We start from the raw sequence: 23,716 nt of genomic DNA, 5'->3' as shown, positions 1-23,716 counted from the left end.
CTTGAATTGGAGAAAATATCCCAAGGACGATTCCGTGAGATCAGAGAATCGGTCTCTTCAAGCTCGAGTCAAGGGCGTGCACCATTTCGCAAAGGAGAGACGAACGTATATAGGCTCAAAACGTTGAGAGGGGAGGAGGTCCGTCATTTACGACCTTGGAGGCTGTTCAGAGCCGTGCTGCACTGAGAGGCTCAGCAGACCTTACCGTAGTGAAGTTGCTGTTTACAACGAAAAGCGAAAGAAATGATAATTGGATGAGTAGCAGGGAGCAATTTCGGTTAGGCTTAGCGCAGGCGAAGCATAGGTGGACGTCTTCGAGCTTCTCTAATGAGAGAGCTAATGCCTTGAAGGTATTGATTCCACAATGGGTCTTGCTCTCGTCGAAGTTGTTGGGGGCTTGGGTACAAGAGATGAGAATAACAATTTGCCGTCGCTATGCTGATGCTCTTGGCTAAAAGAAAAAAAGAAAAGAAAAGAAAAAAAAGCTTTAATAGCATCAAGTCATGCGTGGTACCAATCTGGATTCCCATCCGTACTTGATCTTCAAGCAAGCATCTTCGTCAAAGTAAAATACCAAGCCGGCCAGCCGTACGTCCCGACAAAGTTTCGCGGAATGCGCGGAAGCAGATCTGCCGCCGCGGCGTTCTGATCGAGTACCTACGCCTCATTCGAAAGGGGGAAAAAAAAAAAAAAAAAAAAAAAAAAAAATTCTGACGACACCCCGGCCCAGAAACAACTTTCGCAAGCTGAATCTGACGTCTGGCGTCTGATATAACAAGCGCAGTATATAAGTATACGTCAAGAGCGGTGATCCGTCCTTTAGAGAGGCTGGTTGGGAATTGAGCCCTTTTCGGCCATAGCACCACGAGAGAAAAAGAATAGCGGTCGAGGAATCTGGATTAAAGCATAAGTCAAGTTTAAATGAAGCCACCTGCGCACTCACTCACCCACTCACTCACTCACTCACTCACTCACTCACTCACTCACTCACTCACTCACTCACTCACTCACTCACTCACTCACTCACTCGCTCGCTCGCTTAGATGCCCCCCTCCACGATGTATGTTGTACATGTCGGCTAAATCATAAACATCCTACCACACCATACCACGACCTAATTCGAATCCAGCCCGTCGGGGAACCACGCGCCCCCCCCGCCCCCAAAAAAAACCTGGGTTACTGTATAACTCAGGGCTCGTATCTCAGAACCCCAGTATCGCGTCAGCCCAGTGTGCATTCAGCAGACGGCGGCCTGCCGATTCTCAAACGTGCGGCTGGAAATACGATAGGTGGAGCGAGAGGAAGCGAAGGCCGAGTAGATTAATGAGGTGTAACGTTGTTGTGTCAGAAGGGAGGGGGGGGGGGGGGGGGGGGAGGGGGATGGATGGTATCCTATCGATCTTTCTCTGGAGTAATTGATGTGGAGATGCGTGGTTCCGATCTTTTAGAAGAGGAGAGGCGGAATTGGTGGACGATGGATGGAGATCTTCCGTAAAACAGATGGAGGTTGAGCTTGGCACAATATTTATCGTATGTTTAATACATACATACATACATACATATATATATATATATATATATATATTGCCTGCTGTCTTGCTGCCGAGTGTCAATTTCATTTTCTAGGCTAGAGATCGAGTCTCCTTCAAACCTACTACTCAACTCAGAGAACCTGCGCGTTGAAGCGAATTCCGTGCTCTAGAAGCAATGCTCTCGAAGCTCACCCTGCTCGGCCTCGTGTCGAGCGTCGTCGCTCATGGGACGGTATCCGGGATCGTGGCAGATGGCATATAGTCAGTCTCCCCGCTCCCTCTCCCCTCTACCCTCTCCACCTGTCCCCGTCTCCAATCTCTAGTTTCTCTTTCCTTCCTTGTATACGTACGTACTAAGCTCCCCAGCTACGACGGCTACAACCCTTCGTACCAGTGGATCACGCCCGCGCCCGTGACCATCGGCTGGAAGATCCCAGCCGACATCGACAACGGCTTCATCGCGCCGAACAACTTCGGCACCGCGGACGTGATCTGCCACGTCGGCGCCACGAACGCCATGGCCGCCGCCCCGGTGCGAGCCGGCGGGAAGATCGTGCTGCAGTGGACGCCGTGGCCGGCGTCGCACAAGGGCCCCGTGATCGAGTACCTGGCCAACTGCAACGGGCCCTGCGAGACGGTCGACAAGACGAAGCTGCTCTGGACGAAGATCTCGGCCGTGGGCCTGCTGAGCCCGACGGCCATGACGAACGGCTTCTGGGCCTCGGACCAGCTGGTGGCGAATAACAACAGCTGGACCACCACGATCCCGTCGACCATCGCCAAGGGCAACTACGTGCTGCGACATGAGAGTGCGTGAAGAGACGGGGGACGTTCATGTCCTCCCATTCTATACCTCATCCTCTCCCTCCCTCATACACGCACACACCCTCTCCTTCTCTCCCTCTCTCCCTACCCAACCTTCGAAACTCCCTCGCCAACCAAGCAAGCAAGACCGCTGACTTCTCAATACCACACAGTCATCGGCCTCCACTCCGCCGGCCAAGTCAACGGGGCGCAGGACTACCCGCAGTGCGTCAGTCTCGCCATCAGCGGATCCGGCACCGACAAACTCACAAGCGGAACGCTGGGCACGGCGCTGATGAAAGCGACGGATCCGGGGATCCTGTTCAATCTGTACGCGCCGCTGTCGACGTACACGATACCCGGTCCGGCGCTGTACAAGGCTGCGGTGGCCATAAGCCAGACGCTGCCAGCGAAGGCGACGGCGACTGCCACGGGGATTTATACCGTGGTTTGAGGGTGTGAGATGGGGGTTTGGAAAAGGGGTGGATGGAGAGCCCTGAGGTGGAGGAGACGTCAGAGGCGGGGATGAGTGGATGAGTGAGTTTGAAGTATCTTTGGCTGTATATATTTGCATCTTTGTTTGGCGTGCTTTGGGCGTGTTTGGCCACTTTCTCCGGGATCTTTGATCGAGTTTTCGGAAAAAAGACTGGGGAGCGATGGTTCCGGATGTTCTGGCTATCAGCGTGAAGGGACGAAAAAACCTATCGGAAGTGATTCAGTGAGCGATGATTGTACTCCACCTAGCTAGTGATTAGTATGAGAATTTTTATGAGCGTACAATGCGCAAACTTTTCGTCCCCTAATCTGCCCTCCCGCCCTTCCCACTGTGATCTTCCTGCTGGGCGCCAGCTGGTCGACTCACGAACCCAGCAATGTCTCCACCAGATTCCTCGGCGTCCGAAGAAGTCAAACATCACAATCCCCACTCTTTTGCCCTTCATGCTGTGCAGCACCGGCACCAACTGCTGGTTCACACCCCTTCCGGCATCAACGTCGTTCCATTCCCCGGCGCCATGATCATTATTAAGACCCCGCCAATTGTAGGGGTGAAAGCTTGAGTTGCCCAGGAAAGCTTCACAGACGGGCTGCTTGACGAGGTTCAGTCGAGTAGCGTTGAAGATGAAAGATCGAGAGAAGAAAAAAAAAAAAGTATTCCGTTCTTCAAATTGCGTAATAGACAATCCGAGTCCAAGGTTCCGTTATCTCCCTCAATTGGTGCATTTAATGAGGAGAGATGTACTTCAATGATGCCGTTCCCATGGGACTGAACTACACAGAATGTCGTTTATCACTTGAACATTACAACTGTCAGCACGCGGAGCGATGTAAGGAAAAAATGGAAGCAAAGAAATGCGACTTGGAGCTCTCCTCCATCTTAGTCGCGGCTACAGCTCAGCACGCTACATCCCCGATCCAGTCCCGGATCGATATCCCACCAGCCTCGGAGAGCTGGAAGGATCCCGGCGTGAAGGGCAAGACTCATCGAGCACGGCGGACCATCCAGCTGTACATCTGGGACGAGCCAGACAAGCCGGCAAAAGAAGAGCACTTCCTTTTCAAACTCGACTTCTTCGTCCTCTCCTACGCGTGCCTCGGCTACTTCTGCAAGAGCCTCGACCAAGCCAATATCAATAACGCCTATGTGTCCGGCATGAAAGAAGCCATCAACATGCAAGGCAGCCAGCTCACGTACGTGAGAAACGCATTCACCGTCGGCTATGTTCTTAGCGACATCCCCGCGGTGATCCTGGTGACCAAGATCCGGCCGTCGATATTGATCCCGACCCTGGAGCCTGGATTCATCGCAGCCGCTACTTCTGGCGTGGCGGTCATCTTGGTATCCAATTTAGCGAGAATCCTCGAGGGAAGGGATAGCAAGATCACAGAGCTTGCGCTGAGCAGAGCCGTAGATACCGAGTTATTGTGCAAAAGCAGACCTGCAATGCACATTGCGGTTTCTAGTATTACCACCCTATACCGCACGCCATGAGTCTTACGGGAACCTCATGTGTATGGCTCGGAGAAACCGGACTGAAGCTGAAGATTCGGGGGGAGAGCTTGAGAGCGGACCAAGGTGGCGTGGAGATCTCATTGCTGCAGTCCCAAGAGCTAGGACATGAGCGGTACAGAGTGCCTGCCACCTTGAGGTCGAAGGCGTCATTTATTCTAGGGATAACATGGTCAGCAGTATACTCGATGTAAAGTCCAAGGAAGCCCTACCCTTTCAATCATTGAATCTCGTACATCCCATTAACCTTCGGTGCTTCCAGGAACGCGCCCGAGAAGGTCTTGATTGTGCCGGCGAGTCCGCTTGGAGTAGCAATTGAGCCTGACGTTGGTATCAAACCGGTAGTTTTGGGATTACTTGAATGCTCATTGTGGTTATTTCGTTTCGTTCTGTTCTCTTTCGTTTCGTTCTGTTTCTCCATCGCACTAGTGTCGTGAACTAAAAGGAGTCACGTGGGATATATAAAAGCGTGACATGGGCTCCCGAAGAAGCCGTCTCATTCTCCTAAGCCGTCTGTTCTGCAGCTCTTATATGCTGTTATATTTCTGGAAAGTGTCTCTCCAGGAAATCCAATGGGGCTTTAGAGATGCAGACAAATCAGATGGCGTGAAAAAGATCAGGCCGTCCCGCTGATTGAAGCACTATGGAGCACCAAATGACAAACTCTTGCAAACTTTATCTGAAATCTCAATCAGTCCCCCTTATTGATACCGTACACCGGATCATGATTGGGCTGGGCTTTGCAAATTTCCTGGACCGTCGCACTGTCCCATCATCTCCTGGGCCGTCCTTCCCTCTTCCCCTTCCTTATAGGAGCGAGTCCATTCACAGCGTCCGAGAGCCGCAAGTGCTGAACTTCGACGCCAACTTTATAGCCGTACCGGGATTTGACAATACTAATGGTAGTCAGTGCGCTGACTGTTACCTGCGGGGTCTCGGTAATAATCAAAACAAGCAAGTACCTTAGTGTCTTAGATCAAGCAAGTATCCTACTTCAGATAGTTAAAACACCGAGAATATTAGCATTCTATATATCAACAAAAAAAAAAGTTTTTTTTAAAAAAAAAACCACACAACGCAACGTATTTAAATAACTATTGTATGTAGGCAAAGTCGGTATTCTTTCGCATAGAATCAGTTGGACTTGGCATTTGATTTCACATCCGAGTTTTTTCTCACAGATCACATCTAATCAGACTCGCCTCGCAGCATTCTTTACCTACGATCAAGCCATTCATTCATTCATTCCACCTGCGAATCACCACTCCGACAAAAGAAATCAATCTTAAAAAAAAAAAAAAAACCCGACCCAGCCACTCGTTTCTCCTTCCAACCCAGCTTTCAATCACAGAATCACGTAAAAACAAATCCAAGGTAGGTGACCTTCGCGCGCCAAGCGAGCGTCTTCAACCGCAGCAAACGCTTGAGCAGGCTCCCGATCCCAAATTGAAAATCGAGATTCATATCCCTTTGCAACACCTTCGAACCATTGCCTCCATGTTCCTTTCCGGTAGGCGGATTCGAGTCTCACGCGCTCCATCCATTGGCTTGGTCGTGAGTGAGAATGTGTGAAAAGTCGGGGGGGGGGGTTCGACAGAGCTAATTTTTTGGGATTCAAGTCTCTGATAACGAAAAAAAAAAAAAAAAAAAAAAAAAAAAAAAAAAAAAAAAAGAGGCTCTGATCTTTACACGGCGTTAAAAGCACGCGCATGGTGAACAGAGTTGCTTTTCTACCATGCTCGCATAGCTTATAGCAGTATTAGCGGATCGCTTTTTTTTTTTTTTTTTTTTTTACAAGATCTATCCGAAGAGGTGGCCCCGGAAGAAAAGGTCCCTGGCGCGTTTTCCAGCGCGCAGCTCCATGACAACAAGTGACAACTCCTATGAAGCAGCTGTGGTGTATGCCCTGGCGAGTCCGAGATGCGTAGCGCGCCGTACGGGCGCCTGCGGCTCATCTTGCGGATGTGTGGCGCAAGTCGTGGGTGGAGCGAACCTCCTGGATCTGGATGGAGATCGTGGGACTATTTCCCGGCTCGACTCATAGGAACGTCTTTGGATTGAGACTGGGGGAAGAGGCTAGAGGATAGGCAGCAGGCGGTATACGGGTGAGGAAATCGAGCAAGGGTCTCGTGAAATATTGTCTAGTGATTTGGAGGCAGGTGGGGCTTCGAAGCAGTCATGATGGGTGCTGTGTTGGCAACGAGGACGCTTAACTGTGAATTTATTCTGCGTGTGTTGCGTTCAGCAGGCCGGAAGAATGTTTATCGATCAGGGTGGAGCGTGGCTCGTTATTAGATGTGCTTACGTTCAGTGCCAGGATCCCTCGATTGTATCGATTGTTGTTTGTGTTGACTTCGGAGAAACGAAGCGAGCTTTAGCGAGATCAAACCCCTGCGGGACCACGTACCAAGGAATCCGCTCCTCCACGTACCGGTACCGGTAGCGGTACACCAGGCGAGCTTTTTTCTGACGCTGGAATCTCTCGCTATCACTACTGCATCCTCTCCTGGCAGTGTTGCGACTGGTGAATACCCGCGAGCAATCGCCTATGCACTAGCGATCCCAACTGCGCCCCAATGCTCAGCTCTGATCCTCGGGCTCTGACTTCCAGGGGAAGCAAGACGACACGCTCGTTCATGCTAGATGCGATGCGAAGATCTAAACATCCCCAACACTTCATTCGTCGGAGAGCATTGCGCACAGGCATCCGCCCCGCCTCGCACCAGCTCGAGGGGTGAAACGGCATGTGATGATGAAACCCGGTTCTCTCGACCGCTACCTGGAGCTCCTCCGCTGATATTTCGAGAAGAAGATTTCTCTCCCCAAAGCCTCTCTCTCTCTCTCCCTCTCTCTTCCTCTCTCTCTCTCTCCGTTGTGATCGACTACCTATCGAGGGAAACATTCTCAGTAAACACAATATCAGGGCGGATGCTGGAGCGGACGACGCCATTCTCACCCGCTGCTCGCACAACCACCACCTAGGCCTTCACTCCAGTCCACACGTCGATCCGGTTGATGATGCACCTGTGGCAAACTGTCATCATGGGATTGGGACATCATAAGCTGGCATTCCACCGTGCCAGCATCGACGTTCCGACGTTCCGCCTCCGCGAGCAGGAGGAGGAGGAGTACAATGCCGCGGCCCTGACCAGCGCCGACGACTACCTCTCCCCCTACGAGGACAAGTCCCGGTCCGTCTTCCACCGGATCGAATCGTCGCGGTTCCTCCAGACCTTCCTCCGATACCCAGCGCCGGATTCGCTCAAGCTCAAACCGACCTCGTGGCTGGACGGCGTCCGCGGGGTGGCCGCGCTCGAGGTCTACGTCTTCCACACCATCAGCTGCTGGCGCACCATCTTCCCGGCCTTCGGCGCGCAGTCGGACCAGATGAGCCTGATCCAGCTCCCGGTCATCCGCAGCTTCTTCGTCACGGGCGGCACGGCCGTCTGCGTCTTCTTCGTCCTGTCGGGCTACGTCCTGACCTATAAGTCCCTCCGCTGGATGCGCGCCGGCACGCCGCAGCACGTGTACCCGTCGGTCGCGTCGTCCATGTTCCGGCGCGGCTTCCGGCTCTACCTGCCGCCCATCCTGCTCACCTTCGTCGAGATGCTGGTGACCCGGCTGGGGTACTCGCCGCCGCTGAACTTCGACTTCGTGCCGGAGGCCACGTTCGGGGCGGCGCTCCTGGACTGGCTGAAGGAGACGTGCTACCTGGTGAACCCGTACTACAACTTCGTGCCGGCCATCCAGGGCTTCGTCATCCACCCCAAGTACGACCCCGTGATCTGGACGATCCCGCTGGAGTTCTACGGCTCCTTCACCGTCTACATCCTGCTCCTCCTCGTGGCGCGGCTGCCCAGCCACGGCGCGCGGATGGCGCTCGTGGCCCTGTTCGCCGTGGCGGCCATGTTCCTCGGCAGCTGGAACGCGTTCTGCTTCGCGGCGGGCATGCTGCTGGCGGACTACAACCTCGCGCAGGAGGCGGACGGGTCGCGGCCGGGGCTCCGGCCGCCCAAGCACCGCACGCTCTGGATCGCGATCCTCGTCGCGGCCCTGTACCTCGCCGGCTTCCCGACGCTCTCGTACGAGGAGGCGCACCGCTGGCCCATGCCGGGCTACGAGACGCTGCGCGCCCTGATCCCCGTCAGCCTGAACATGATGGACCACGCGCGCTGGTGGTGGTCCTTCGCCGGCGTCGGCCTGCTCTTCTGCGTCTCGCAGCTGCCGGCCCTGCGGAGCGTCTTCGAGAGCAACCTCTGCCAGTACCTGGGCCGGATCGCCTTCTCGCTGTACCTGGTGCACCAGCTGTGCGTGATCGTCTTCGGCCTGTGGCTGCAGAACGCCCTGCTGTGGCTCTTTGGCGTGCCGACCCACTCCATGACCTGGCTGTACTGGGCCATCTCCCTGCTCTGGTACGTCCCGTTCACGACGGTGGTGTTCGCCTTTGCCGCGCTGGTGGAGCGCTTCGTGGACCAGGGCAGCGTGCGGTTCGCGCGCTGGCTGGAGAGCAAGTGTCTGGAGCTCTACCGGACCCTGACGGCGAGGCGGAAAGGGATGTATCGGCCGTTGTAGCCGGGGCGGTAATTTGGCTGTGGATGGGGAGAGGAGGGGGGGGGGAAGGAAGGGGGGAGAGCGTGCTTCGAATACAATAATATATATACCATCCTCTTCTTGTCTTCTGTATAGAGCTTTCTATCCTTCCTGTATCTCACAATTTCCAATTCCCAATTTCCCATCCCAGAGCTCAGGCCCAATTCTCCCTCTCTCCCTCTCCCTCTCCAAGCCTCCAAGCGAGTCTCGCTATGCAAAGTCAACAAAGTTAATAAAAAACAGTCGCTAAACCAATAAGTGAGTGGTACGCTCCAGCAGTCCACGCCCAGTTCAATCTCTCCTTTCGATACGCATAGAAAAAAAAAAAAAGAATCGCCGTTGCCGGCCGTGTCTCGGCTTTCTCTTTCTCTTTCTCTTTCCCGTGCGTAGGCTTCATAGCATCGTCGCTCGCGGAAACAAAAAACACAAAACACACGAAAGGTTAGCTAGCAAAGAGATACAGAGCTGGCTGCATTGGTATCTAAATACGAAGTATTGGATCAAGTTCGATTCTTGTGTCTTCGCGTCTAAGACTCGGTGGAATGATGTTTATCGATTTTTGTATCTTGTATATACATAGACAGAGAGATAGAGATACAATTAGATAGATAGGTAGATAGGTGGATAGCAGAGTGCGTCTCCCAGCCTTGCCGCCGGGTGAGCTGCTGATCCCACCGCGCACAAAGGGCCGGGCAAGCGCCCACATGCAGCCTCGAGCCCAGAGTGCGTTCTCCCGATTGCAAAACCTCGTTGCCTCGGTGCGAGCCATTGGGAAGTCGCTCGCTCGCTCAGCCTGCGGTCCAGGGGAAGCAACTTCTCTGAATCCCTGGTTCCTGCACGCTTCTAGCCCCGAGGACCTTGGACCTCATGACTTTGAAAAAGGCCATCATCATCATCATCATCATAGACATACAGCACGGCAGCGAGCCCGCCCGGCTGACCTACGTACCTACGTACCTACGTACCTACCTACCATTCCTCCACATTGCTACCCCTCGGCGCCGGCGAGAACGCCGGCGTCCCGTCCATCCACGCCCGACTGTCCACGTTCTCGGGCGAGAATCCCATCATGGGGCTCGAGCTCCGGCGACGAGCGGCCGGCAGACAGAGATCCGGCGCCAGCCGCTGGGAGATGTTCTGCAGGTAGCCGGACGTCGAGAAGGGGGAGGAGGAGGAGGAGCTCTCCGAGTCCTTGCGCGAGGCGTCGATGGAATTCTGCCGAGCGATGCCGGCGTACAAGCCCGTGAAGGCGCCCTCGTCTCTGAGGCTCTGGAGGTTATCCTCGATCTCGCCGTGGGCTGAGCGCTGGTGGTCAATGGCATCCCGAGGGTCGGGATCGGGATGGATGTCGGCCTTGCTGCGTTCGTAGCTGGATCTATGGCGCTGGCTGTGGTGCGTGGATCAGAATGGGATGAGATGGGATGGGATGGGATGGGTTTGGGTTTGGGTTTGGTTTGGGTACTCGGTACTCGGTACATAAGGGGGTGGGTGGACGGGGGATGGGCATTACCGTATCATATCACTTGGGGCGATGCTCTTCCTCTTTTTCGGGGGGATGAAGCAATCCACCGAATTGGCTGTACAGTTTGTACAAGGCAGGCCGAGACTGCCTGCATCGCACCGGATCTATTCTATGTCAGCTCAGCGCAGCGCAGCGCAGCGCAGCGTGAACACATCCTTACCCGCCGTGAATGACAGGACTGCGAATCAGCATTGGTAAGTAAACACGAAGGGGCGGTAGTTTACTTACGCCACACGCGCGGCCGGCGCGAGGTCTATATATGTCCGAGGTCAGCATGGCCGGATGACTTGAGCTGGGAAGGGGACCCGCCACCTCCTGAACTGCTGCCGGCAAGGCCGTTTCGGCTTTTCCCGCCCCTCGGTATGATCGCGGGCCTCCACGCTGCCAGTTCGATCTCCTGAAGCTCCGAACCCGCTCCACTGACTCCAATCGGTGAGAGAGTCCGCGGCTGCACACACGTCGTCCATTGTTCGCTTCGCGTCTGGTCCTGGTCCTGCATAAGCGGTGCGTTCGTTCTCCGGGGCGAGCAGTGAGGCGTGCCAGTCACCGGCCAGCAGGAACACCTTTCGTGACGACGGACTGCTGGCTGGACGGGTCTGTGTAAGAAATAAATATATGATACGATGCCGCAAATTCCAAATTCCAAATTCCAAATTCCAAATTCCAACTTCCAAATTCCAGATCCACAAAGGGTGCGAGAGTGCACGCGTTGTTTGTCGTATTATAGTATTATATTATACGAAAGCAGGCACCTCTTCGCAAGGAGCGAACCAGGGCGGGGTCGGCTCGTGGTATGGAACATGGCCTTTTCCCGCCCGTCAGCCTCTCGGGACACGCCGTCTCAAATGCAGCGCAGTGCGCCGTGCCCTGAGCTCGTCCGACACTTTTTGTTTTGGGAATTTGCCGATCGGCTCTCGAGAATCGAGATCACCAAGCGAGAGCGGGATGTTCCCATCTCGGAGGCGGCGCCGCCACGGCAGTCGACGCGGAAGTTGGCACGAGACGAGTGGAGTGGCGTCGAGTGGCAGGCCATGTGCCCATCTCTCCCGTGGGGTGTAAGGCTGTTTGGAAAAAAAGAAAAAAAAGAAGAAAAAAGAAAAAAAAAAAAAGGTGGTCTTTCCTATCCTGGCCGCCCAGAGACACAGGAGTCAGGAAAATCGACATCCGATCAAACATATTGCCGGCTCCGGCAAAACACAGTACCATCTACCGCGAGCGGTTCTCGACTCGAGGCCATCCTGTGTGATCCCAGCAGCCAAACATCCGCAGTCACTGTCGAATTCTTTGCACTTGAAGGTGATAGATATAGAGCGTCTCGTGTGCTCTTCTCAAACGTGAGGCGACCCTTTCCTGCCCTCCATCCCTCCCTCCCTTGCTGGCTGGCCTACCTAGATTGACGAGCTAGCTACCAACCTCCATGTTATAAGATATCATACCACGTAACACAATATGAAATCATGAGCTCCCTCTGCCCGGCCAGCCAGCACTCTGCTCAACCCCGTTTCCATTCCCATTCCCGTTCCCATCTCCATCTCCATCTCCATCTCCATCTCCACTACGAGCCACAGCAAAGCACGACACCTACCGTCCGTCGACTTCATCCCACCATCCTCCTCTCCGCCTCTGCGCCCCGTGCTTCTTACGGATTTGAAAGCTGCCTTCCCTTCTCTGCTAGCTTGCGTTGGTAGTGAGGCGGCATTGAGACTGATGGCTGGCGTTCGTTGGCGTAAGACGACAGGGGGTGTCATATGTGATTGGAGGGGTGGTCAAAAAGAGAGGAAGTGGAGACAAGAGGAGAGGGAAGCTTTAAGAACCAGGCGACGTGGGTACCGCCCACTGCACTAACACACTTGACACAATTTGGAAGCGCGCGAGGACCGAGGGATCGGAGTAGGAAGGTAGGACATGGAGCTCGCTTAAGAGATGTCCAGCTTGGCGGATAGAAAGGGCCGGCACCAAAACAATGAAACAGGAGAGCGTAGAGCAGCATATGATAATGATGGCAAGGAGAATATGCATCACTTGCGCCTCGATGCGGGTACTTGACAACAACATCTGACCTAAAGCCATGCTGACATGCCCCGCGATATCCCATCCCAACCCGAGAACGCCAGGCTATGCAAGACCTCCATCCGTCGTCAATCATTTACCTCCGACCATGAGCTCCGCCCCGTTCCTCACAACGCCCACTACAGCGCCTGTCTGCACGACCTCCCCCCCTCCTCCACTCAACCTATACTCGACCTCTGCCAAGCCATCCAGCCACGTAATCATCACCGGCGCCGGAACATCCAGCTTGGTCAGCTCTTCGCTCAAGGCTGTAATGATGTCCGCCAACGCCAGACCTTGGCTGGCTTTTAAGGCATTGATCATCGTCAGGCACGTCGTGACGTCGGGAGTCTTGAGCAAGGTGTTGAGGATCTTGGAGATGTCTTCTGGGTGCGGAGAGGCGATGCATTCATAGATAGTGGTTTCCGTGATGAGGTCGCGCTTGATGTCCTTCTCGGCGATTTTGGGCGTGCCTTTGATGTGGAGGGGTGTACCTGTCTATGTCAACAATCGTGCACCAGCTCGCAATAGCTTTGGGGGCCTACTGCTTGCATGACATGCCTGCAACACATTCAATGCCCTTCTCATATCTCCCTTACTCAACTTCACCAGCGCATCTGTCGCCGACTCATTGATCTGCACATTCTCCTCCGTGATAACCTTGTCCACCAAAACCCGAATATCCGCCTCCTTCAACGGACTGAACCTGAACCGTGTACAGCGACTGAGCAGCGCCGGACTGAGCTTGTGCGTATAATTCGCAATGATGCAGAAACGTGTGTTCGCCGTATATTTCTCCATGATCCGTCTTAATGCCATCTGGGCTGTGGAGGTCATGGCATCAGCCTCGTCCAGGATGATCAGCTTGTACGTGGGCATCGAGGCAGACGTGGACGTCTTGTTCATGGTGAAGATCTGCTTCGTGCTGGCAAACGTCTTGATCTGCTCGCGGACTACGTCGATGCCGCGGTCGTCCGAGGCGTTGAGTTCGAGCACCATCTGGCGCATGTTCTTGGAGCCGTAGATCTGGCGGGCGAGGGCAAGAATTGTGGATGTCTTTCCCGTTCCCGGAGGGCCGTAGAGGAGGAGATGAGGAAGCCTCTGGGGAGAGTCAGAGGTCTTTCCGTGGTATTTTAGGGTCTCCTTACGTTTGTGTCAACGAATTTGGTGATTGTGGCGAGGATGTCTTGGTGGCCGGAGACGTCTTCGAGGGTGTCTGGGCGATATTTTTCAACCCTGACGTATATCAGCAGGATTCAGAGAGTGGGTATGGGTTCTGCTACCATGGCAGACTGTCTTCTGCTTCAACGGGGAGGTTTGCTGCGCTCCTCTTGCCCTTGGAATTGGTGTTGTCAGAACTGAACATTACAGTGTCTTGCGCCGCGGGCGCATCAACGTCCATATCATCATCTTCGTAGTCAGACATTATGGCTGGCGTTGAGAGGGTCTGGAGTGTGGATAGGGTCTTGAGTGTAGTTGTTGTGGTTGGCAATGAGGTTCGAGAGATTCTACGCGACGCGCTTCATTTTCTCGCGCTGTCGCGTTGAGTGGTTCTTAGGCACGTGAGATGTAGACCACATCACATACATCACTTCCAGATTCCTCCTCCTCATCTCGTTACCGGCCATGATAGAATTCTCGATTTATAACAAGTGTTGTATCTAAAATAGAGCTCCGATAATTGGTACGTAGAAAGCAGAGCAATTACATTTAATTATAGTCAGTGACTAGCTCTACTGCATCGTTCGAACCGTCTTTTGATGTTCAAGAGCATACCTGGATGAATAATCAATGTTCAGGTCGTTCTCTAACCAAGGGCCCATCGCCGTCTACTACTAAGCTCATCATTTGATTACTGCAATACTATAGCGAGCCACTCCTCGTCTCTATGATCTTTCTCCTATGATCATTGTTCTTTGACCTGGCAATGCAACTACTCCGTCTTTTTGAAGACCACTACATGTGCCTTCTCCAGAACCAGTCGCCTCTCAGGATGAAGCTCAGGATACTTTACTAGCGATCCGGCTAAAACAAAGGCAACGTCTCCTTCAGCGTGTGGGTCGCCATTCCGATATGGCTCGGGACACTGTTCCTCGGAGTCGTCATTAAGGGGACTATGGATATCTGGCATCTCGCATCGGTACAGGTCTTTGAACGAGCGGAGAAGCAAAGCGAAACTCATTGAATCGTTGCAAAGCTTCAAGATCAGAGTACGCAGCTGAGTATCCAGGGCGTCGGAAGTAATTAGCGGTTTCATGAACTCATGAATGTATTTGGCTACCTCCTCCGCCCTTGGGTTGTCGATGTTTAACAAAGACGCACATCGAACAGTCCGTACTCTCCATTCCAAAACGGCTGCTTTATGACCTGGGATACAGTCAGGTTTCTACTTGCCTAAGATACTTTTGCTTACGTACCTGGGTTTAGGTTATTGAGTGCCGTCTCGAATTTGCTAAGTCCGTGCTCCAGACCGGAGGTGTCTTGCAGGCCCTCCAAGCCAAACAATGGTCTCCCTAAGATTTCGCTATGGATCAGTTCGAAAATATTGGTTCTTATCCGGTTCAGGAGCTGTGCCTGGCTGAGCCCTTTCCAGTACTCAAAGTCTCTTTGTGCGTCACTCATTTCTTGAGTCAATACTGCATTCCCATTTCCTTCTGAGAAGCAGAGCTTGCTGGCTATCCTTTGCACCTGTTCTCTGAGCTTGATGAATTTACCAACGATAGCGTTATCATCCATTCGCTCTCCGTCGGGCTCGCTATTCTTGGTAACCATGCCACGTAGCACGACGGTCAACGCTTGTAATCTTTGCCTTTCCTCCTCAGACTCCCTCAAGCGACTTCCAAGGCTGTCTTGTTGGAACATCATAAATTCGTGCCGTTCGCTCGCCGCATTCATGTCTTCCTGCATATTCTCGCATGCTGTTTTCAATTTTTCGTTACGGGCTGACAATTTGTGAACCGCCATCTTAGCTCTGTCTAATTCCTCGGTCCAGGAGCGCTGAGCAGCATGGTATTTCTGATTTTCTTGAGTGCGCTCCAACTTTTCCTGGTCTAATTCCTGTTGCAACCTGCTTGTTCTTTCTTGCATTCCGGCCAGCCCGCGGTCCTTGGCTTCTAGCGCTGGCCCCGTATCTTGTGGGTGGTGCTGGCTAGCCATGATCTCCTGTGTGTTGGGTTAGTTGAAGCTGCTGTGTTTTGGAGAGCGGGTAAAGATGAAATTGATTATTTACTCCATGGTCACCCGACAAACGATGTCGCGAAACTTTACTCGGCTGAAATCCCATCCTGATTTCTTGCTCAACGTCGTGCACTTCTTGAACTACGTGACGGCGATCGTTGAAGCCCCTCCCCGGGTCTTGGATTTCTATTCGTGTGGTCCCCAGGTCTGGGATTTGGATCTGTGCAGTCCCATGAACATCTCGCTGATGGATGTCAAGGGGTTGAGCGATTTGAGCCCCACCTATATCCGGATCATCCACGTCTCGCATACCAGTATCACTCTGATCAAATCTGGGGTCGGTGGTAGATGTATGCATTCGCGGAAACGTTGGTCCACCTGATTTGATATACCTATGGGGGAGGTTGAACAGATCAGTGTCTGTATCCTTTTTATCAACAGTCGTGATATTGACAAGTTTGAGCTCTTGGCAGCCGCAATTTGAACTCAGTTTGAAATTGGAATGATGGTTATTCTTGAGTTTGAGTTTTAGCTAATACTACGTACTAATCGTCGGCTCGCTTAGGTGGGCCTCCGCACGTGCTTATTTTGCTGGGCGGCCCACTCAAAAAGTGGGTTGAGGCATAGGAAAAACAACTCCACAATCTTCGAGGCATGGGAAATAATCGACCTTCTGTGCTGCTCTCTGTGGCTCGCTGCGGCTCTCTGCACGCCATCAGAGACAGTGGCATGGACTACGACATCTGTCATTCATACTACTACCTACCTATCGATACCAGCTCCTGGAACCACAGCGGCATCTGGCTTGGTGTTCTTGAACAAGCGTTTAACCAGCGAATCCCACCAACTTTCAAAAGGCGGTAAACCTGGCGAGCATCCTCTCACTTCCCCGACCCTGTCTCAAGTGCCTGAAGCACTTACGGTCGACGGCCCTTCGCAGAATAGATCTTTCCGGGGTTAATTTTCTCCGCCGACTTGGTATCCTTCCGAGCGTACCTATTTCATCTCTGGTTTCCGAGCTCCCCTCCCGATATCTTCAGCCATAGGCGATATTGTCCCAGTCGTATCACCTCTTTATGGAAGTACATCTTCTTCACCAATTGCGGTAGATATGTCAGACTTCACGTCAGGCCCCGACTTTTACATGGGCGCGGATACCCCGGCAGAGACGGCGTCGGTGGTGCCGTCCGAAAGTACCAGCGCCCGCGGCAGCATCCATCAGGCAAAAGATCAGCTCGTGGTGGCACTGGACTTCGGTACAACATACAGTGGTATCGCTTATGCCTTCGCCAATGTTCCAAAGCCAGACATTGTTTCCATCATGGATTGGCCGGGTATGCGAGAAATCATTCCTGCGCCGTCGTTACACTGACCATGAGATCTAGGCCTGGAGGGCTTCTCACAACCCAAAGTTCCTACCGTCATCTGCTATGGCGATGGTGTTGCCAGTGGGGTCACTTGGGGTGCTCAAAAACATAAGAGTGATATCGTGCAGGGCGTGAAGCTCCTTCTGGACCCCAATCAGCCACGACCGCTGTATCTTCCCGAATCAACAGTGAAGATGGACCTCAGGCGTCTTGGGAAGCCTCCAGTCGAAGTAGCTGCCGACTTCATTCGCTCCATGTATCAACATGCCATGGAGAAGATCGAGTCCACCATTCCGTCGGACTACTTGAGGATGTGCCAAAAGAAATTTGTCCTTACTGTACCCGCTGTGTGGTCTGATAAGGCCAAGGCCGTGACCATACAGGTGCACCTTTCCCTTACCCAAGTTCATGAACCTCAGAGCTGATAGAATTGGAGGCTGCCAAGCGTGCAGGCATTTATCCTATCAAGTTGATCAAAGAACCTGAGGCTGCGGCTATGTATACTTTGCATATGCTCCAGGATAAGGCACTGGCCGTTCGTGACCCCATGTACTGAGAGTCAGACTTTGGCCGTTGCTAATGCAAAAACAAGGTTGGGGATGCCTTTGTGATCTGTGACGCGGGTGGTGGCACTGTGGATCTGATATCTTACGAGATCACCCAGCTTTCACCAAGACTCGAGCTCAAGGAGCTTGTGCCTGGTAAAGGTGGGATGGCTGGGTCCCTCGGTCTCAACAAGCGATTCGAAGAGGCAGTCCGAAACCTCGTCGGCGAGGACCAGTTCTACAGCTTGCGAAAGACCAAGGGCTACGCGCAGGCTGTCCAGCAATTCGATCGGTCTGTCAAGACGGCCTTCCGGGGAGATCTGGATGAGGACTACTACATCAACTTCCCCATGGCTAGCCTCGCTGATGACCCCGCCAACAACCTCATATCCAATTGCTGGAATATGACGGGGTGACTCTATCTCGTCCACTTATGATTGTCCCAAGAGCTAACTCTGAGAAGGTCCGACGTCAAGGATATCTTTGACCCGCTCATCAGTGATATACAAAGACTCGTCGAGGAGCAAGTCAATCTCGTCAGGGTGAAGAGACTCTCCGAGAGCCATCCGGAGGCGCAGAAAATCAAGGTATGCATAATAGCACCTAAAAAAAATCGTGTTGAGCATGCTGAACTCTCTTAGGCAATTTTCCTAGTTGGAGGATTTGGTTCGAGCGAGTATCTGAAATCTTGTTTGGAGAGGGACCATCCTGGAATTCAGATTATCCAGCCGCATGGTGCCTGGGCTGCCATTGTCAAGTGAGCCTTTCCATCAAGAGCTCATGATTCACTCTAACTGTATTCAAGGGGTGCTGTCCTGAGCGAGCTGCCACAAGAGACTTTGGTCGTCTCAAACCAAGCTACCAGACATTACGGCGTATCTGCATTGAGCATTTTCGATCCCATCCAAGACGTCGGCCAAGCAAAAGTCTTCTGTCCCATCATAGGATCCTTCAGGGTGGAAAAGGCAGGCACCCTCCCTCCTCTCTCTCCATACATTCCCAGTCTCTGATCTCTGGCAAGAGCATCGCTGACCGGCAATTGCAGATGACATGGTACATCCTCCGCGGAGAGGATCTCGTGCGCGAGCAGGTCATCAAGTTCCCTTTCGTCCGCTCTCTGCCTGAAGGCTTCACTCCCGCGCAGCTGGTGTTCAAGGACTGCCTCATCCAGAGCGAGAAAATGCTTGCTCCAGTCTACCCCACCAGCGGAGCCACCAAGACCAATTGCGTGTTGACAGCCGACCTGAGGAGCGTTGACGGAAGCCATTTCAGGTGGGTCCTCGGCAAAGATGGCAAGATCTACTACGATGTTTGCTATGATCTTGTGATCACCATCAAGCCGGCGGTCATGAAGTTCTCGCTGGAAGTCAAGGGAAAGGAGATGGGGACTGTGGATGCCAAATACGATTGAGTGTTCGTGATTTCGGGCTCTCGATTCGAATATGCGGCGCTAGTGTCAATCGATTTTTTTTTTCGCCAGCTTTCCAATAAGTAATACAACTAGAAATCAAAGCTATCACCCAGCCAGAACAGGACATTCACCCGGTTTTCTATCCCTCCTGTTTCCGCAAATATACTTTTAACCCATTATACTTTCAACCCCTTTCGATTCTTCATCGGCTTCTAGTCGGAATTTCAAAAAGAAAAAAAAAAAAAAAGGAAGGAAAAAAAAAAGGCTATCATTCGACAACTAACGAGTCCCCACTCCTCATTCCTCACCCCTCAGCAATTCAAACTCAGCCGGTAGGTAGCTCAGATGCAATACTCTAGACATGAACAAAGCACAGCTAGATATCCAGCCGCCAACCCAACCCAACCCAACCCAACCAAGTCGAACCAAACTCTTATGGACGATGATGGATTACCTCTCCTTCAAGCCGACCTCCGATTTCTGTTTCTGATTTTATTGTATTTACTTGCCCGAGATGCTTATCAACCGAATAAATCCCATCCCTATTTTGATCTTGGGATCTATTTATCTTTCCAAATGGATAGATGAATAGATGATACCCCGAGGGGTGAGTAGATAGATGGCTCTAGCGACTAAGTTCCGCTTCCTTTGTTTGGGTTTGGCCTTTGAGAGATTTTTACATTTTTGGGTTTTTGATTTATATACCTTATATAAGGTATATATATATGATCTTTGTTCAAATTTTGTTCAAATAGAAGAAGAGAATTGAGTCGGCGGAGAAGTTTTGGTGAACTTTTTGATCTGACTTTTAAAACTTTTTTGATTCAATTCTCTTAATTTGAATTCGCTTTTTGAGTTTGGTCTAATATATATAAACACATGGATGGATGGCTAGAGACATAGCTCCCGTCCGATAGGAAGGAGGATCTTCCACCACCGCCACCATAGCCGACACCAGCGGCTAGCCCGCGAGGGATTTCCTTCCCCTGACTAACTGGGAAATGCAGAACCGAACCCAGTCGGATCGAATGAGATGAGTTGGGATAGAATAAAAAAAGTCGGGAAACGGGAAGTCGGTATAAGTGGACAAGAAAAGAATGGTAGAAGAAGAAGGAGGAGGAGAAGAAGAAGAGAGAAGAGACGTTCAGCCCGACATCTCGAACTTCTTCAGCGTCACCGAGCCGCCCAGGGCCTTGGTAGCAAAGCTGTAGATGGCCCAGCGCTGGCCCTGGAAGTAGCGCCAGTCGGAGTTCATGGTGTAGCCGTCGCCGAGGGCCGTGAAGGACTGGCCGTCGAGGCTGTACTCGAAGGAGCACTCCTTGGAGGAGTCGCCGCCGAGGATCATGGTGCCGCGCAGGTAGACGGTGGTCGTGTCGCCGGGGAGCGTGGCCGTGGCGATGGTGTTGCCCGTGTCGAGGGTGGCCCAGGACTTGGTCGGGTCCTGGGTCATGCCCTGGATGTTCTGGATGCGGAAGGTGCCGCCGGTGCGCACGAGGCCGATGGTGGCCGTCCAGTCGCGGAAGGAGGCCAGGCCGGCCTCGTCGCCGTCCGCCATTTTGCTGATGTCGAGCGTGATGGTGGCGACGGAGCGCGGGCCGAAGGTCCGGTGGGTGAGCGTGTTGCGCGCCTTGAAGAGGTCCTTCGTGACGGTGACGGTGCGCAGGGTCACGCCGTTCTTGACGCTGAAGCCCGAGGGGTCCGGTGCGTGGTTCCACTCCCAGTGGACGTCGAGACTGCTGCCCGAGAAGGTGTCGTTGCGCTGCCAGCTGGGCGTGAAGACCTGCGGCGAGATGGGCTCCGGGTAGGTCAGGCCCCATTTGTTGCCACTCTCGGTTTTCACTGGAGTAGTTGTCAGCGGTTGGTAAGTCACGGCTGGTTCCTCCCGTAGATCTCACTCCCAGCATACAATGGGGAAGGGGCCCACTCACGTATCGGATAGCCGTCAGATCCCCAGGAGATGGGCGCCAGCACGGGGATTCGACCGGCCGGGAAGATCCATTGGAATGACATGAAGAACCAGTGGTCCCCGGGCGTCTCGACCAGACTGCCCTGGTGCGGCACGGTGAACGGGGGGAGGGGGCCCTTGACGTTGACCCCCAGGTTCTTGCGGACCCATGGGCCGGTGGGCTTGTCGGACTTCCAGATCATCGTCGTCCTGGTATTCGGGTCGTTGTCGAGGATGTAGTAGATGCCTTTTCGCTTGTACATGCGGTTGCCCTCGATGTACTGAAGGCCGTCTTGTGGCAGCGCAAATGCCGGGGTGGTCTTGCTGATGCTCATGCCGTCTTTGGACATGGTGGCCACGTTCACGTCGTTCTTGCCGTAGACGATGTACATGGTGTCATCGTCGTCCACGAGCAGACCGCAGTCGTAGAAGCAGGTGCCGGAAATCTTCTTCCCGTTGTCCCAGGGGCCCTCGGGCGACGACGCGGTGAAGACCCACGAGTTGGTGAAGTCGGTACAGCCGTACCAGTACCAGCGGCCGTTGCTCGGGCGGTATCGCATGGTCGAGGCCCAGGTGCCTCGTGTGTAGGCCAGATTGCCGGTCACTGTCTTGTTGTCAGTAAGTGAAGTCAAGCGAGGTGAAGGTCAGGTGCCCGGGTCAAGTTACGCACTCTCATATTTCGAGCCAAAGGTCGCCAGCGTGGGGACCGAGTGTCCAATGAGTTTCCAATTGAGTAAGTCGTCGGATCGCAAGATCGGGGCGCCGGGCGAGTAGTGCATGTTTGAGGCCGAGAAGTAATAGCCGCCATCGGGCCCGGTGGAAATGTCGTTGTCGGCAAAGTCGGCGTACAGGGCCGGGTTGTCGAAGGTGGCCTGGGAGTAGACGGACGGCACGAGCGCAGCCGCCAGGAGAGTGAGGCCCAACATTGCTGTGAGTGGATATGTCAATGAAATTCGGAGAGGGAGGAGGTTTGTGAGGGAGAGGGAGAAACAGAGAAGAGACACCTTACCGCGTCGGACCGCGAAGGTTATATCTCCATCATAGACTCCCGTTTTGTCAGTTCAGGCTGTTTATCCCCTTCAGCTTACTAACTTACCCGAGACTGCGGCCATGCTTGTCTGCTTGTCAATGGTGCTTGGGAGTGTGGGGTTCCGCCCTTGACACTTGACTCCGTACGGAATACGGTTGGGATGGATCCGGGATCTGGGCATGCACGTGGATTGATGGGATGGAAGATATTCTTTTCGCAATCTAAGCTGCATCGAGACTGGAGATTTGGTAGCCATCAATGGCGAAGAAGTCAAGCGTAGGGGAAGAACAACAACAACAACAACATCAACAACAATAACGTCAACAAGACCAACAACATCAACATCAACAATAATATGAAACGGTGATTATGCTATTGGGTTTGCCCTCCTAGGGAAACCCTCTCCTGCACAGCCCTGCCCGTTCCATCTTCACAGAGCTATCATACCTCTTAGAGCCGTCAAGCGAAATTCTCTATTTACTCAGACAAGTCAATGTCTGCTGCGCAGGACATGAGAAATACAATACATTATCACTTGGAGAATACAGAGTCCCAGAACAGGAATTCATCTCTGCCCAGATCGTAATTTCACGCCCCAGGCACACACGCCCAATGAACATGAAACGGGCGCTGCAAGATCGGATCGGAAACATTATTAAAAAGAAAAAAGACTAATCTAAAATCACCTACCCTGTACAGAGTACAACCAATCATCTCTACCTTCTTCTCTTCTTCTTTCTTGAAGCTTGTGCGTTTCCTTATTTTCTCGCGTAACGACGTTTAAATGGCAAGTGGAGCCTTCGCCTTCAGTCGCTTAAATCATTAATTAGCGACTCCCCCTTTTTCATCTTTCTTCCGTGTATTTATTTACAGTACCTACCTACCAAACAAAATAGACGAGCGAACCCCTGAACGTGAATATACCTTAGGTGCAGATTCAAAGTCAGTCAGTCAGTCAGTCAGTTCATCGGTCAGTCAGTTCAGCCATCCGATCAGAGTCATCAATGCCGTCACGAGACATTGCATATCATTATTTTGTTTTATCCAGGCTATGTTTTGATTATCCCTCGTCTCTTACTTTGGTATTTACCCGCTGATTTGGGGCTCCTCAGCCTTGTCCCACAGCTGAGATGCATGGCGCGGCTGGAGATGCATGCACGCATACATGCGCTCGGTTCCTTCCGTACTCCGTAGAGGGATTTCGAAACTGAGTTAACGCAACTTGGGGGTTAACAACTGAGTTATCTTCACGATTCATCACTTAATTAAATCGCGCAAATGGGTTTCGAAAGCTGAGTTCACAAATTAAGTTATCTTCACCGAATATAGTTGTACTACTTATAGCGTAGACCACCTTAACGTATACTTAGAGGACAAGAGAAGTAGTGAATTCGTAAAATTCGTAATGTGCAGAGAGTAGGGCTTGGTGGTTGCGAGTGTAGGGAATAGAGGGTCTGTATGGAAGGTTTATTGATCGTTTTGCAATGATTTTATAAGGTTGATCATGTAGCTGTTGGAAATGCATTCAAATATCTCGAGTCGAATAAGGGCGGCGGTAAATATCATGTTAAATCAAAAGAATTGCATTAAAGAGGAAGCGATAGACGAAATTAAGGATATACTTTGTACTACGACAGGTGAGGGCCGGGCTAAGGACTAAGTTCGAATCTTCACTTCAACTAACCCGAATATAGTATCCGCAAGTTGAGATAACACTGCCTTTAATACCAAACAAG

General features: G+C 52.6%; 8 protein-coding genes across 8 annotated transcripts; 4 read left to right on the top strand and 4 right to left on the bottom strand.

Moving 5' to 3' along the window:
* Positions 1-1,707: 1,707 nt before the first annotated feature.
* L3040_009592 (uncharacterized protein) lies at positions 1,708-2,790 on the top strand (the record flags this gene model as incomplete). The annotated part of the gene is made up of 3 exons (XM_007293295.2): positions 1,708-1,793; positions 1,899-2,341; positions 2,510-2,790. 3 exons carry the CDS (start codon positions 1,708-1,710, stop codon positions 2,788-2,790), a joined length of 810 nt encoding a protein of 269 aa, XP_007293357.2.
* An 882-nt stretch (positions 2,791-3,672) lies between these two features.
* On the top strand, positions 3,673-4,326 carry L3040_009591 (uncharacterized protein; the record flags this gene model as incomplete). The annotated part of the gene is made up of 1 exon (XM_007293296.2): positions 3,673-4,326. The coding sequence occupies one exon, from the start codon at positions 3,673-3,675 to the stop codon at positions 4,324-4,326; it is 654 nt and encodes a 217-aa protein (XP_007293358.2).
* Positions 4,327-7,386: 3,060 nt separating this feature from the next.
* Positions 7,387-8,916, top strand: L3040_009590 (uncharacterized protein; the record flags this gene model as incomplete). The annotated part of the gene is made up of 1 exon (XM_007293297.2): positions 7,387-8,916. The coding sequence occupies one exon, from the start codon at positions 7,387-7,389 to the stop codon at positions 8,914-8,916; it is 1,530 nt and encodes a 509-aa protein (XP_007293359.2).
* Positions 8,917-9,903: 987 nt separating this feature from the next.
* L3040_009589 (uncharacterized protein) lies at positions 9,904-10,923 on the bottom strand (the record flags this gene model as incomplete). Its single annotated transcript, XM_066156023.1, has 5 exons — positions 9,904-10,321; positions 10,445-10,560; positions 10,617-10,634; positions 10,685-10,709; positions 10,769-10,923. The coding sequence occupies 5 exons, from the start codon at positions 10,921-10,923 to the stop codon at positions 9,904-9,906; spliced, it is 732 nt and encodes a 243-aa protein (XP_066010291.1).
* Positions 10,924-12,598: 1,675 nt separating this feature from the next.
* L3040_009588 (uncharacterized protein) lies at positions 12,599-13,931 on the bottom strand (the record flags this gene model as incomplete). Its single annotated transcript, XM_007293298.1, has 4 exons — positions 12,599-12,999; positions 13,051-13,606; positions 13,654-13,741; positions 13,789-13,931. 4 exons carry the CDS (start codon positions 13,929-13,931, stop codon positions 12,599-12,601), a joined length of 1,188 nt encoding a protein of 395 aa, XP_007293360.1.
* Positions 13,932-14,438: 507 nt separating this feature from the next.
* Positions 14,439-16,040, bottom strand: L3040_009587 (uncharacterized protein; the record flags this gene model as incomplete). The annotated part of the gene is made up of 3 exons (XM_007293299.2): positions 14,439-14,872; positions 14,923-15,667; positions 15,735-16,040. The coding sequence occupies 3 exons, from the start codon at positions 16,038-16,040 to the stop codon at positions 14,439-14,441; spliced, it is 1,485 nt and encodes a 494-aa protein (XP_007293361.2).
* A 753-nt stretch (positions 16,041-16,793) lies between these two features.
* On the top strand, positions 16,794-19,005 carry L3040_009586 (uncharacterized protein; the record flags this gene model as incomplete). Its single annotated transcript, XM_066156022.1, has 8 exons — positions 16,794-17,016; positions 17,068-17,432; positions 17,486-17,584; positions 17,642-18,006; positions 18,058-18,181; positions 18,236-18,351; positions 18,400-18,559; positions 18,640-19,005. The coding sequence occupies 8 exons, from the start codon at positions 16,794-16,796 to the stop codon at positions 19,003-19,005; spliced, it is 1,818 nt and encodes a 605-aa protein (XP_066010290.1).
* Positions 19,006-20,149: 1,144 nt separating this feature from the next.
* Positions 20,150-22,062, bottom strand: L3040_009585 (uncharacterized protein; the record flags this gene model as incomplete). The annotated part of the gene is made up of 5 exons (XM_007293301.2): positions 20,150-20,844; positions 20,934-21,554; positions 21,621-21,878; positions 21,960-21,995; positions 22,047-22,062. 5 exons carry the CDS (start codon positions 22,060-22,062, stop codon positions 20,150-20,152), a joined length of 1,626 nt encoding a protein of 541 aa, XP_007293363.2.
* Positions 22,063-23,716: the final 1,654 nt, after the last annotated feature.

This window comes from Drepanopeziza brunnea (assembly GCF_022702325.1).
Source record: "Drepanopeziza brunnea f. sp. 'multigermtubi' strain 214-2 chromosome Unknown ctg19, whole genome shotgun sequence".
Classification (NCBI taxonomy): Eukaryota; Fungi; Ascomycota; class Leotiomycetes; order Helotiales; family Drepanopezizaceae; genus Drepanopeziza; species Drepanopeziza brunnea.
This window is presented reverse-complemented; position numbering and strand designations above follow the sequence as displayed.